Raw genomic sequence first — 14,642 nt, forward strand, 5'->3', positions numbered from 1 at the left:
GCAATGACCACAGCCAGTCTCTCAAAATTATAGGAAAATGGTCACTGCCTCGTGGATTATTGTCAACCTTCCATGAAAAGTGGGAGAACAGTGAAGGGGAGTAAACTGAGAGATCAATAGCAGTAAAGGACTGACTAGGTGCATCAAAATAAGTAGAAGAATCAGTATTAAAAAGAGAAATGTTGTGATCAGAGAATATATGCTCTACAGAATAACCCCTCCTATCAATATCAGCACTTCCTCAGAGGGGATGATGTCCAATAGTCCCACAGGATTAAAAAGGGAGACAGCAACTGTTCAATAAGAGCATCAAGGTCTGACTGATCAAATGTCTCTAAAGGCGACAGGTAGAGGGAACAAACAGTAATGGTATAACCCAAGGAAACAGGGATGGCTACAATTTCAAAGGGTGTGTCGAGTGGCAAAGACAAGGTGGGTACATGCTGAACAACCAACAGTACCACCCCTCCACACACTTGTCCATCACAAAGACTGTCATTTCTGTAAAAAGAAAACCACCAAAAGGTGACTGTATTTGCATGTTTCAGAAATGTTTTGTGTAAGGAAAGACAAATAGGATGGTAGGAAGAAATCAGTGTTTTGATGTCATCCAGATTAGAACGTAAACCTTAACAGTTCCTTTGTATAAAGGTGGCCATTTTTATTTATGTGTAAGCGAATTGGGTGGAGAACCCTTCTGTTTACAACCACGTCTTTTTTTCGAGGGAGGTCTATCGACCTCCATGGATCCTACTCTGGGTTGATTAGGCAGGTTTTTGCTGTTGGAAGAGGATTCCAGTGAATGAGGACATGAACGAATGATCGTTTTGCAGCTTAGAGTGGGAGAAGAAGATGAATCCAAGAAAATGCCTGTACCTGGAACCAAAGGAAATGGATCTTGGGATATGTTGGAATGTATGGACAGAGATGAGTGTTGAAGTTGATTCAACAACTTTTTTAACCATGGAGGTCAAGAGACTTTTCATTTGTTTAGAGAATGATTCTTTTGGAGGCATAGAGAGGTTTGTCTGCACTCCCACTGTAGTAGTGGAATGAAGTGCAGTAGCATATGTCCGAGATGAAATGGTGGACAGCAATTATCGAGCCTTAGGATAAGTAATGTTATGAATCGTTTTCAAACACTGCACTTATTTTTCTTCCAACCATTCAGGGCAAGAAGGAAAGTAGGATAGGTGAGAGCCATTGCAATTGATGCAATTACAGTCTTTTTCACACTCACAGGCATCATGGTCCTTGCCACCGCAACTATCACATGTCAAGAAACCACGACATGACGTCTTCAAGTGACCAAACCGCTGACACTGGAAACATCTGAGAGGGTTTGGAATGTATGACCGTAACATGTAGTTAAGATAGCCTGCCTTGATGGTGGCAGGTTGACATGGTGATGTAAATGTCAGAATGAGGACACTGGTCAACATCGTAATTCCATCTTTACGAGTGGAGATACGCCTCACTGCAAAAACTCCTTGGGTAAAGAAACCATTGAGAATCTCTGACTCAGAGATGTTCTTCAAATCCCTCTCAACAATAACTCCTCATAATGAATTCAAAGTAGCATGAGGTGTAACCTCAATAGGTATATCCCCAATCCCCTTTGAATCCAAGAGTTCACTGTGTTGAGATGTGGATGTTTCCACCAATATGTTACCAGATCGAAGCTTCTTTACTAACTTTGGAGAGCCAAAAAGTCCCTCTAGTCCCTCCTGAATGAAAAAAGTGACATCTGCCATAAAGGTTTCTCTGAAAGAGAATATAGTACAAGAAAATGAGGTACAACAGGTGTTGAATACTGCTGCTCAGAATATTGAAGATGTGGTCATTTACCTATGGACTGTTTTTCACTATTTTATTTAAGTTTTTATTTGGAGGATCCATAATAAAAAAGGAATATTTCAGTGGCCACTGACCTCACCCACCATGGAGCCCTAAGAGGGAATGTACTACAATGCCAAACAAGGACACTGCAGGAATGCCAGGGTTTAGTGAGCACTATACCCAAACACCAGCATTACATACAATGTCCACAACACCAGCTGAAGACATCCAACACTGATACTTGATTGACCCTAGCCTAAGTAGACCAGCTGACTGACCCTAGGGGAGGCACCCCAAGGCTGTTTGTTTACAGGAATTCAAGGACAAAGTGGTGTATTTGGATTGGACCTTCAATCACCAGGACCCTCTCCTCCCCTTCACAGGTCACTACACATGGCAAACACTTGGGTGGATGTTTTGATCCCAGAGGAGGTAAGCTGAAAAAACAAAACCTTCATTGAAAGGTTCTCCCTCACCACCTATAAATTGCATCACATGATAGCATACCTGTAAAACAGATGAAAAATGGTAAGGTTTTGGGACGAGATTAATCTTTTTATAGATTTGTTCAAAAAAGGGGGTAATTGCTTTACTCTGCAGAATTCTTGAATTATTTAATGTAGCATAGAAAACTGGAGAAAGTCACTAGAAATACTGAAGTTAGTACATACTGTGCCCTATTTTCAAAGGCAAGGATAGGCAAGATTGTATGAACTACAAATGCATATCCTTAGTATATTTTATTTGAAAACTGTATGAAAGACTTCTTGAAAGAAGACAGAAAATGTGTAAAGCAAGAACTTGAAGAGTGGCAATGCAGCTTCAGCTAGGGAGAAGCACAATAGCTTTAGCATTTTCTCTCAAAACTGTAATGGAAAAATCCTGGGAATGGAACACAGATCAGTTTTTGACATTCTTGAACCTCGAAAAGGCACTTCACAGTGCCAAGAAAGAAAATGTGGCAAGTCTTAGATTACCCAAAATATAATATCCCATTGGGATTGAAAAGATTAGTCCTTATTGTAACAAATAAGAGCATGGTCATGTACAACAGAACAATGAGAAATTGTTTGATAATAGATGTGGTGTAAGGTAAGACAGAATTAGATATATGCATTCTTATTTAAATTGCATGAATAAAACAATAAAAAAGTATCAAGATTAAGATAATGAGAACATTAGTACACAATGAAGACAATGCACTGGTTGTAGAAAATACAACAAGCCTGCAGAATGCCATTTTTAAATGGAATAGCAGATTGTAAACAAACAAAATAAAGCTAAATGCAAATAGCCTGTAGTAATGGTGCTTTCTAAGCAGAAAACAAATCTGAATATATGGGTTGGTAATTATCAGTACAAAAAGGTTGATAATTCAAATTATTTTGGCATAAATCTCACTATAGATTATTATAAAATGTTCTAAGATATTATTGTGGAATAATCTAGCACATTTTGGAATTATTCCATTGTTCCACATGAAAATGTTCAAGATCATTACATATATACATAATCTATGTTGTCACTCTACCTCTGGACTATTCTTTATGACATCACAGTAAGAATTATAATTTCTGTTAGGGTAAAGAAGCAGATTTTACTTTGTCACTTCAGCTGATACTGTAACAGCATATCACTGCAAGTAGAATACTGCAACTAGAAGTAAGACTACAATTTGGCTATCTGGTTCAGAAGAAACTAAATTAACAGGAAGCATACTACCTTCAAATAGTCAAGTACTACATGTATTTTCCTGCCAACAAAAAAACACCAAAAAAGACAGTTTGTGAAAGCTCAGACTGTGATTAAGGAGACTGAAGCTTTCAGAAACAAGGCTTCAATTACCATTCATCCAGCACATCATGACATTAACAAACTCGAGAAGCTTTGTAAAAACCAGATATAGCTAAAAAATTCAATACAAATAATTGAAAAACTAACAAAGCAAGGTTTGCCATTAATTTGGATGATCATTTTGACATCACTCATGTTGATGTCATATCTTTAATTAAGATCCCAGGAGATAAGGACTTTCTTCTTGCTCAGAGGTAAGGTTCTTTTTTTTTTAAAGAAGTAAGTACTGAGAGAAGTGAGGCAAGTGTGGACAGGAAAAAGCATGCAGAATAGAAAAAGTAGACCATGAATGAAACTTACAATTGTTTGGGAATCATCCTATAGCACTGAAGATGAGGTTGGTGAATATAACACTAATAAAAGTGATGAAGATACAGGAATAACCAGAGAATCATCTTCTAAATCTAAAAAGAGGAAATGCAGAAGTATTATCATTCCCAACTTAGAAACAGCTAAGGACAGAAACAAGTTAAGTTACAGAAAAACAACCCAAGTCCTTACTGCCACAGCTCACAACCTTGGTCATACACGTGCAAGAGCTAACAACCAACTATTCCTCGATTCAAAAACCTCAACACTGGTTTCATGAAGAACTTGTTGAAAACATAAAAGAATGATTGTAGCCAATAGCCTCACTTGTAGTTCACTGAGATAGCAGGCTTATTAATGATCTCAAAGGTAAATAAACATGTGAATCATCTGCCAGTGATCCTATCTGGAGCAAGAGTAAACCAGCTTCTAGGCGTTCCAAAGTTGATTTCAAGTACTGAAGAGGGCCAAGCTCCAGCTGTGGCACATTTGCTGGAAAAGTGGGGAGTCACTGATCAAGTAAATGCAGGTTGCTTTGATACAATGGCTAGTAATACTAGTCACAGAAATGGAGCACATGTGATGTTAGAATAAAGATTAACTCTCTCAACAGGGGCTTTGTCTATTTGGTTAACCACATAACCACTTTGTACTCATTTAAAGTCTTTACACATTTAATACTACAAACTTTTAATACAGAGTGTTCGGAAAGTCACTGTGCAGTTTTGTAATCACATTTTATTCAGTCTATTTCAAGCCAGCAACTGATAACAGTGTTTAGAAACAAAATAAGAAAGATCCAGGCCTGTATTGATGCCAACAGGGGTCACTTTCAACATTGTTTATAATTGTCATTCATATTTACCTCCTGTATTCTATATTGAAACATGTCTGTTAATAGATATATAAGTGCACAGTGACTTTCCAAACACCCTGTATATCTATATTTTCACAAAATGTGGCAGTCTTTCACATACAAAAATCCATATTTTTGTAGTGAAGAGTCTTAAATAAAATAAAATAAAAGATTTTTCTTTGAGTACCTCATGTATTTGCTTTGAATAGTCCACATACAAAATGATTTTCATGTTAAGATTAAAAACACTATTTTTCATCTCAAAAATCTAAAATTTAATTTTTTTAATCTCTAAAACCTCCTAAATACATTTCAAATGTTTTTTCTTCAATAATATTTCATATCTTATGTTATTTTCTCTATCTTAACCCTATACGAGATTGTTCAATTTGACTGAACTTGCAATTGCCAGCATCCCTCTTTGTGAAGTTTATTAGCAACTGAAGCATTGCATCATGCACAATGGATGGCCTCAACATCTGGATGTTTATGGGACAGTTTAAGCTCACTATTTCAGGACATGGTTCACTGCTCTTAATGCCACTTTTGGTGTTGTACTGATCTCAACTTCCTACAATGTCTTGTTAAGTATGAGCAGGTGAAATCTACTTTTTCAAACCGTGGTTGTCAAAAATTTGCAAGACATCTATGGTATCTCAAGGTAGTGTTCAGTGATATGGTATTATTTCATTCAGTTGTATCCACAGAGACAAAAAGAACAATGTCAAAAGCACTAAATAAGAAAGAAGACATGTATGAACCTCCAAAGCATAACCAACTGAATATTAGGAAGTCTGAAAATATGACAAAACAAGAAAAAACAAAAAGGAATTATTCAAGTGTCTTGAAAAATCCATCTTGATTATGACCTCAAGTCATGGAAGTTCAGAAATCATTTAGTGCATGTCAACAAGAAGGTATTATTGACAGTTCAACACTTAAATGTAATAAAAGGCAATACTAAAATGGTACAACCTAACTAAGGAGTATAATACATTCATAACAAGAAAGAAGAGCAGAAACAACAACTCCATGTTGTGAAGGATCAAACAAAATCCTTTTCTTCCTGATGACGAGAAATCCACTCAAATAAAAATATATCTCACAACAGCTGGTATGGGTGTTAACACTTTTATTGAAAAGCAAAGAACAATGTTTCGACCTTCCTAGGTTAACAAAGAGAGAGTTTGCAACTAACAGGCACAGGATTGTAGGGGATGTTGCAGTTAGATGTTAGGTTATTAATTAGTATAGATGTAAAGGTGTTCTTTTATTTTGGTTTTAGTTGTTGTATAAGTAGGGCTTCTTTGATTTTGCATTTGTATACATTTATTTCCCTCCTTAGTATCTGGACGTTTCCTATGGCTATGTTGTGTTTATTTGATTTGCAGTCTTCAAAACCGTGTGAAGGTGTTTTTTTTTTGTGTGTTCTTTGAATCTAGTTTCTATTTTTGTGCTTGTTTCTCCAACACAGAAGTTGTGACATTTATTTTATAAATTATTGTGTTGGTGTCGTGTTTGTCAGTGTAGGTTTTACATAGTATGAACTTTATGGTTTTTGAATAAACTTGGTATTTACTTGAATTTTATGTTTTGTTTTGTTTTAAAATGTTGGTTAATTTTTCGCTGATGTCAGGAACACGTGGCATGCAGCAGTGTAAGGTTTTGTAGTTTGTTGTATCTTGAGATTTATTTTTGTTGGTCTAGTTGTGAGTGTACAATTTTTTCCACAGTTTTTGGAGGAAATTTGTTGATGTTGATGAAGTGTTGTTTTATTTTGTTGATTTCATCGTTAATTTTATTGGATGAGCACAGTTTTGTAGATGTGTTTGTTTGCTTTCTTAATATGTTGAGTTATCGTTTTGTTTCATGTGCTGAGTCCCAGGGATTGTATAATCCAGTATGGGTGATTTTTCTGTGGATTTATGTTTTGAATTGTGTATTAGTTCCAGCAATTTTGAGGTTAAGAAATGCTATTTGGTTAGTCTCTTCTTGTTCACAGAAGTCCCAACCACTGAAGCCTGCAAGATAGCTTTAGAACTTTATATCCAAGGCCCTAACCAATTGATATATAACCCCCCAACAATCAATTAGTAACCTTTATATAATTCACTACCACTATAACTTTATGTTCAATAACCAAAACTACCTAAAAATTCAAGCCAACATTTTTATGACATAGACTGAATCTCAAGCGATCAATTCAGCCTTACACTAATCAACTCTTTATCAGCACTCCTTATCACATTATATCAGCATTTCTAAGATGATAATTTCAATGGGTTTTCCGACTAGTTTTTAAATGGAATATATACACACATAAAACACATCATTAACAAACATTAATTAATGACCTTACATATCTTCCCACTACTACTGGTACAGCATAGCATTTTAAGATTTGTTTGTTTGCCTTGAATTTCCCTTAAGGCTACATAAGGGCTATCTGTACTAGCCATCCCTAATTTAGCAGCAAAAGACTAGAGGGTAGGCAGCTAATCATCACCACCCATTGCCTACTCTTAGGCTACTCTTTTACCAACAAAGTGGGATTAACTGTCACATAATAACACCCCAATGGCTGAGAGGGCGAGCATGTGTGGTGAGATGATGATTTGAACCAACAACCCACAGATTGCGAGTTGAGAATACTAACTGCCTAGCCATGCCAGTCAGTTTTGAAAGTTAACAATTATATTGTACAAATTTTCTGTTCAGTAAAATACAAAAATAAACAAACCTGTACCAACAGACTGGAATACTTTTGATTTTTTAGTTTTCATAAGTTCAAATTTTCCACTTTGTTCAAACCTGCTTATATACACTGCTGGCCAAAATCTTAAGGCTAATGAACATAAAGAAAAAATATGCATTTTGCATTGTTAGACTCAACCACTTATTTGAGTAGAGCTTCAAAAGATGAAAACAAAAAAAGGGAAATTAAAAATAAAAAACTTTTTTAGCATTTAATAGGAAAAATGTGAACACAATAAAATTAGCCTAAATACTAGCTGGTCAAAAGTTTAAGACCATACCAAAAAGAAGTCCTAAACAGGGTAGGAAATGCCCAACAAGAGATCTCAGTAGTGAGTTGCATGGCCATCATTGCAAATAATTGCAAACATTTGCTTTGGCATGGTTGATATAAGCATTTGCAAAAGTCTGGCTGGAAGGAGAAAGCACCCCAGATCATGATGGAACCTCCTCCACTGTGTTGTGTAGAAAATGTCTCCAGTGAGATATCCTTATATTGCCAGTAATGTTGGAAGCCATCCGGACCATCCAGGTTAAATTTTTTCTCATCAGAAAACAAAACTTTCGTCCACTTTTCTACATCCCATGTTTGGTGCTTTTCAGCAAAATTTAACCGAGCTGTTACGCGGTGTGGAAGGAGGATGGCCTTTGAAAATGTTTACGGTTTCTAAAGCCTTTCTCTCATATATGCTGTCTTATTGTTCTTGACCTGCATTCTGTGTCCTTAAGGGCCTCAATCTGGTTCGACGATCGACTGGTGTCTTGCCAGACAACCCGTCGAATCCTTCTGTTCAACGCCGGTGAAATTTCCTTGGGCCAACCACTTGAAATTCTTGTTCCGTATCCCTCAGGGTATTTTAAAAAATTTTCACCAGCAATGGTATGTTGAGAGAGACCTTGCTTTTGCAGCTCGACAATTTTGCCATATTCAAATTCTGTCAACTTTTTAGCCTTTGTCATGTTTTTACCCAATGTAACACAGGAGATGTCAGTGAAAGATGTTGACAACACTAATGCTTGAACACAAATGACTAAATTTCGTCACATGTTTACGGATTAATGCTTCGTTTCAGTATGGTCTTAAACTTTTGACCAGCTAGTATTTAGGCTAATTTCTAAGTGTTCACATTTTCCCTATTAAATGCTAAAAAGTTTTTTTCCCCCATTTTCTTATTTTCATCTTTCAAAGCTCTACTCAAATTCAAATAAGTGGTTGAGTCTAACAGCGCACGATACATATTTTTTCTTTATGTTCATTGGCATTAAAATTTTGGTCAGCAGAGTATATTACATGATTTTCAGAAAAATACTGCATCAAATTATACCTTTTTGTCATCTACCATCACAGACAACTGACATGCTCTTGGAGCAAAGGTGTGAGTGGGTTCAGGGTAGTATGGCAATTTCTCACCAGGTGCTGCTGCCAGGATTATAGCTCTACAAGATTTTTTTTTAAAAATCATTCATTAAACAAAAAGGTAATAATAATAACAAAAAATTTTTAAATATTTTTCACTGAGGATCTAAATAAGGTTTAAAAATACTGATAACACTATGTAACACAATTTTAATTTTTCTTGTTCCTGGGCAGAAAGTATTATTTCCCAATTGCTTATGCCTAAAGTAAATGGAAAAAACCTATTTTTATCTTCAAACTTTGATTTTGTAACTTGGGAGAATATAACGAAAACATGATGGAAGACTATTTAGGGTGTGATACATGAAAGTGATTTACATTGCAGTTGCAAATCTCGAAAAACTACTCACTTCTAAACATTTTTGTATATAACTTTATTATAAATACATGTAAATCTTGATTCATATGTTGTTTTATTGAGACCTTATGTAAATGAAAATGTGCAAATTTGCCTGTTTTTACATATAAAATAGGTAAATTTCATTATCCAGGTCACAAAAGCACAGTTTGAAGGGAATAATGGCCATTGTCTGTACTTTTACAACATAAGCAATTAAGAAATAACACATACTATGTAGAATCAAAATTTGTGTTACATAGTGTAATTAATGAAATACTTTAAAGTCAAAGTTCACACCTATTTTTCATCATATCTTATTAAAAAAGAAGTTTTATAAAACAGTTTATCAAGTTAAACCAAGTTTTTTTTCAATGAGACATACTGTTAACAAGACTAGATAATGCCTTCACAAACAGAGTTCATAATATTTTGATAATTGTGTTAATTTGATATCTTTTATACCAACTTGTATTTCTTATCATATTCAATTAAGCTATTCTTAAGTGAAGCAGCATTTTGATATTTGTATATTTTCAAAGTAAAGCTAAAAAGCAACTTTTTGATTTACCTCCGCCTTGTTTGTGGAACCCCATAATTACCAGCTTGTAAAACACCAAAAGTGCACTGGTAACCCATCTGTAAAAGGCAGCGAAGTGTCAGTTTCAGAACCATACTACGTTTGAAGGAAACAAAGTTTCTCACGTTCTCCAACACAAAATATTTTGGCCGATAATAGTCACAGTAGCTCAGGAATGATACTATAAGGGAATTCTTGGAATGAAAACAATATATTAGATAGATCCATATTACTAAAAGTCTCATATAAGGACAAAAATAAATGAAACTAATTCCCACAAAATTTCATTAGAGATAAAGTAAAAGTTTAAAAAATGGTTTACTACTTTCTGAACTTTTATACACATATTCATCAGAACTTTACAAATTCAATAGAATTATCACACAAGAATTTCATGGAATTATAAAATTATAATAAATCTTTTTTCTTTATGTTGAAATTTCATATCTTTCAGTGAACAAACATTAACTTCAAATAAAAGGCCAAAGATACATCTTTTGAGTGGCTTGTTTATTTTCATTTAACTTCTTTTAGAAACATTTTGACCACTTACGTTGCCACCATCAAGTAACTGCCTCTATTTTGTGAAATACTGTATGAAAATTTTGTTCATATTGAGAAAACATATATGGGGACACCTATGTTTTGATTTATATCAGGATTAGTTCTTAACATTAACTGGATGTTCATTTGTTATACTATTAACAACTTTAAAATTTTATCTAATGAGAAAAACAATAACAGAAGAAAAATAAAAAAGAAGCATTAATTATATTATTCATGAATTAAAACCTAATTTAAATCAAAACACAGGTGTCTTATGATGACCACACAAGTAGACAACATTTTGTAAATAAAAAATAGTTAAATAAAAATATACAATATACTCAAACACTATCTTTGGACTTTCATTTAAAGTGTATTGAGGAATTCCTCTCCTCACAACAAACATTAACTTCATCAAAAGTAATATCAGTATATTAAGTGTTAGATTCCATGAAAAAAAAAAAGAGAACAAATCTGCTAAATTTCTTCTACCTTAAAAAGTGAATACTGTCGAGAATTAAACCGATTCATTCCACTAAACCCTTGACATGGAGGTCCTCCACAAAGAAGTTCTACTTCACCTTTCTGAGGAAGTTTCTGTCCTTTCTCATTGCTGGTTTGACCCTATAAAGAAAAAAAAATAAGTTCAGTATTTATGTTTCTACTCTGGTTATTAATTCAAATAAAATTAACAAAGAGAAACAACTATTGAGTGATATTTTGTTCACTATTAAAATAACAAACATAAAAGTTGAAGTACCAATTAAAATATTTCACTGCTTTATATATACATCAGTGCATAGAATCATATGCAAAATGTTATCACAAAGTACTTAAAAGCACTTACTTTTAATGCACAAGCTGTTAGTTTGTAAAATGTAAATACTACAGTTAGTTGGTTGGTTGGTTTAGTGTTTTATGGCACAAAGCAGATAGGCTATCTGCACCAAACGTCCGGTTAAAAGTTAAAAGTAAATTTAGTGAAATTCATAAATTAAGGTAAAACAAAACAAAGTTTTAAAAAAACATAAATAGCATAAAACCAATCTTTACATCTTGTCTACAATGTCAAGAGAAAAACTACAGTAATACAAGTTGTAAAGGACTTTCTGTAGCGTAACTGTAATAATCATAACTTGCCAGGAAGACTAACAGGCAAGTACAAAAACCACCGTCAGTCACCTGAAGTTGGCCTTTCCAGTCCTGCTTTTGATTTATTTAATGTTATGGCCAGTTTCTAATTTCAAATTGAACTAGATGAACTATGATTTTTAAAAGGGAGCCACATTAAAAAGGTGTAAAGTATCAATTAAAAAACTCAAATGGCATTAAAAAGATTAATGGCCTTCAAAAAACTAAAAACATTACCAAGGTGGACAGTGTCACCATCATCAATAACACTGTCTAACTTTATGGACAAATCTTGGGACAGAAAATAGTGAAAATGGTGCCTTTGTTGTGAATCGTAATGATGACAAGAAAGTGAAATGTGGCTTATTGTGATCTCAGCGTTACACAAACTACACACTGGTGCATCAGTTCCAGATAAATGAAAATGATGAGTTAAAATACTGTAACCAATGCGTAGTATAGTTAAAACAACTTCCTCTTTCCGATCCTTACGGAAGTAAGATGGCCAAAGTCCAATATAGGGTTTTATTTGGAAAAGCTTGTTTTCACGTTGCTCACTCCAAGTCGACTGCCAGCTGCCACGAAGCTGAGCCTTGAATACAGGATCATAGTCCATGTATAGGACAGGCACAGCAGTGATAGTGCCAGGGCAGACAAACTTAGCTGCAGTGTCGGCAAGCTCGTACCCGCGAATACCAACGTGGCCCAGTATCCAGAAAAACTGGATAGAAGTAGATGTCAAAGAGAGATGGCCCAGTTGGTTTTGATTATCAGCAAGAACAGGGTGTGAACAAATGTGAAACGTTTCCAGGGCCAGTAGAAAACTAAGTGAGTCAGTATAAATTATGCAGCTTGGGCACTGTTTAGCTTCTATGTGATCCAGAACAAGAGAAATGGCATATAGTTCAGCAGTGAACACAAAAGCTGTAGAGGGGATTCTGTATGCAACCACTGAACCACAACCAACCATGGCAGAGCCCACACAGTCACCTGATTTCGGACCATCTGTATAAACAGGAATGGAAGAATGGTTCAAAAGATGTTCAGCAAATAGCAGACAGTATTTCAGGAGTGTCTACTTTTCTCAGATGACTTAAAGATAGGTCACAATTGAGGACTGTAAGAAGCCATGGTGGGATGGGCCGACCAGAGGATACAGCAATGTTATCCAAGGACAGACCCAATTCATCTAACTGCACCTGAATACGAAGGCCAAAAGGAGCAATGGCAGACTGTCTGGTCTGAAAAAGCATGGCCCACCAAGAAAGGAAAACACAACCCCAGGTAGAATGCTTTGGTAAGGAATGAAGTTTCGAAGCATACAGTAAAGACAGTTGCAAACAGCAGAGATGCAAAGAAGGTTCATATATAAGCTCTGAACTGGGGATGTGCAGAAAGTCCTAGTGCAGAGCCAAGTTCTTGATAATGAATAGGGTCTAGCATCTTTAAGGCCGGTGGTCTGGCAGAGCCATAGACCAGTGATCCATAGTTGAGTTTCGATCGAATAAGAGCATGATATATCTTTAGCATAGAACGTAGGAAGAGGAGACACAGAGAATGTTCAGTGCTCTTGTACATTTGACCCATGGCTGCTTGATGTGTGGTATAAAGGTCAGCTTATGATCAAAGATAAGCCCAAAGATCACAGGCAGCACAACTTCACTAATACAGAGTTCAAGATCAGGGTAAATACCCCATTGGTGGCAAAAGTGCATGCAAACGGTTTTAGAGAGAGAGAAGGTAAAGCCATGTGCTGTAGTCCACTTCAGTAAACAATTGAGGGCAGTCTGTAGCTGCTGCTCAATATACCTCATGTTCGAAGACTGACATGAGATGTGAAAGTTGTAAACATAGAGACCTTTTGCAAGAATGAGAGGGAGTTGTTCAATGATGGCACTAATTTTTTATACTGAAAAGTGTGACACTCAGAACACAGTCCTGAGGAACTCTAAACTCCTGTAAAAAAGAACGGGAAAGTGTCGAACCCACACGAACTCGGTGTCTCCTATCCATTAAAAAATTTTAATAAAAATGGGCAAATGGCCACGTAACCCATATACATGGAGGTCTTGCAAAATACCATATTAAAATTTTTTAGGGGTGCAGGACATAAAAAAGGTTGGGAACCACTGCCCTAAACCATCAGTTTTTTATGTTTTGCTGTTATCAAGATATGGTATTTGTGTATACTTTGTAGTTATGTTTTCTTCTGCATAGAAAACATATTCGTATTTTATGAATTTGTAAACTTGACCTTTTAACTCCCCCCCCCCAAAAAAAAAATAAACAACAGGATTATCCCAAAAGAAAAGACCTATTTTATTATAATCTGCTGTTTAGAACTAGCCATCATGTAGAAAGTAGTTGGCTACAGATGGATGGGCATAATCACCACTATACCCAATAAGTTTTTTTTGTTGAAGAGATAAAGTAAATAAAAGATTATATAAACTACTATTAAAGATAAGCACATGGAAGTAAAACACATAACAATGTCACACATATCTTCTCAATAAAAAAAACCTTGGAAGCAAAAAAGTGGCCAAGTATTCAAATATAAAACTACAATTTCTATAAATTGTACTACCTCCATAACCATCTTAAGAAGAGCATTGCAGTCATCAGAAAATACTGTACATTTTGGAAAATTCAAACGAAAAGGCTTGTGCAGCAGGATCTTCTTTCTCAATAGCCCACAAAGTGTCTACTAATCCAGCCTGATGAAAACCTTCAGACAAGCCTTAGAAGATGAATCCAAAACAACCAAAATCAGAATTACTAGTACAAAAAAAGAAATTTAATATTCATTTTATTCTATTCCTTTTTTTGAAGCTGGATCTTAAAGGATCACTTTGAATGTTTTCTTAATGGTCATAGCAAAAAACGAAATACACAAGCATTACTTACTGTATAACAAACACATAGCTATAAGTAGCATTAAATAATGCTTAAAATACACATTTAAAAGAACATTCAAAAATCAAAAATGCCTTTTTGCTTTTCAATGCTTCATCAGAAT

General features: G+C 35.1%; 1 protein-coding gene across 1 annotated transcript in view; it reads right to left on the reverse strand.

Annotated features, from left to right (window-relative positions):
- The window catches only part of LOC143223923 (DNA (cytosine-5)-methyltransferase 1-like), a 128,160-nt gene that overhangs the window by 28,295 nt on the left and 85,223 nt on the right, over positions 1 to 14,642 (reverse strand). The window contains 5 exon segments of the mRNA XM_076452400.1: positions 8,938 to 9,049; positions 9,938 to 10,140; positions 10,985 to 11,116; positions 14,211 to 14,282; positions 14,284 to 14,363. Of these exon segments, the coding sequence (XP_076308515.1) occupies positions 8,938 to 9,049; positions 9,938 to 10,140; positions 10,985 to 11,116; positions 14,211 to 14,282; positions 14,284 to 14,363 (599 nt within the window).

Source organism: Tachypleus tridentatus, chromosome 1 (assembly GCF_004210375.1).
Source record: "Tachypleus tridentatus isolate NWPU-2018 chromosome 1, ASM421037v1, whole genome shotgun sequence".
Lineage (NCBI taxonomy): Eukaryota > Metazoa > Arthropoda > Merostomata > Xiphosura > Limulidae > Tachypleus > Tachypleus tridentatus.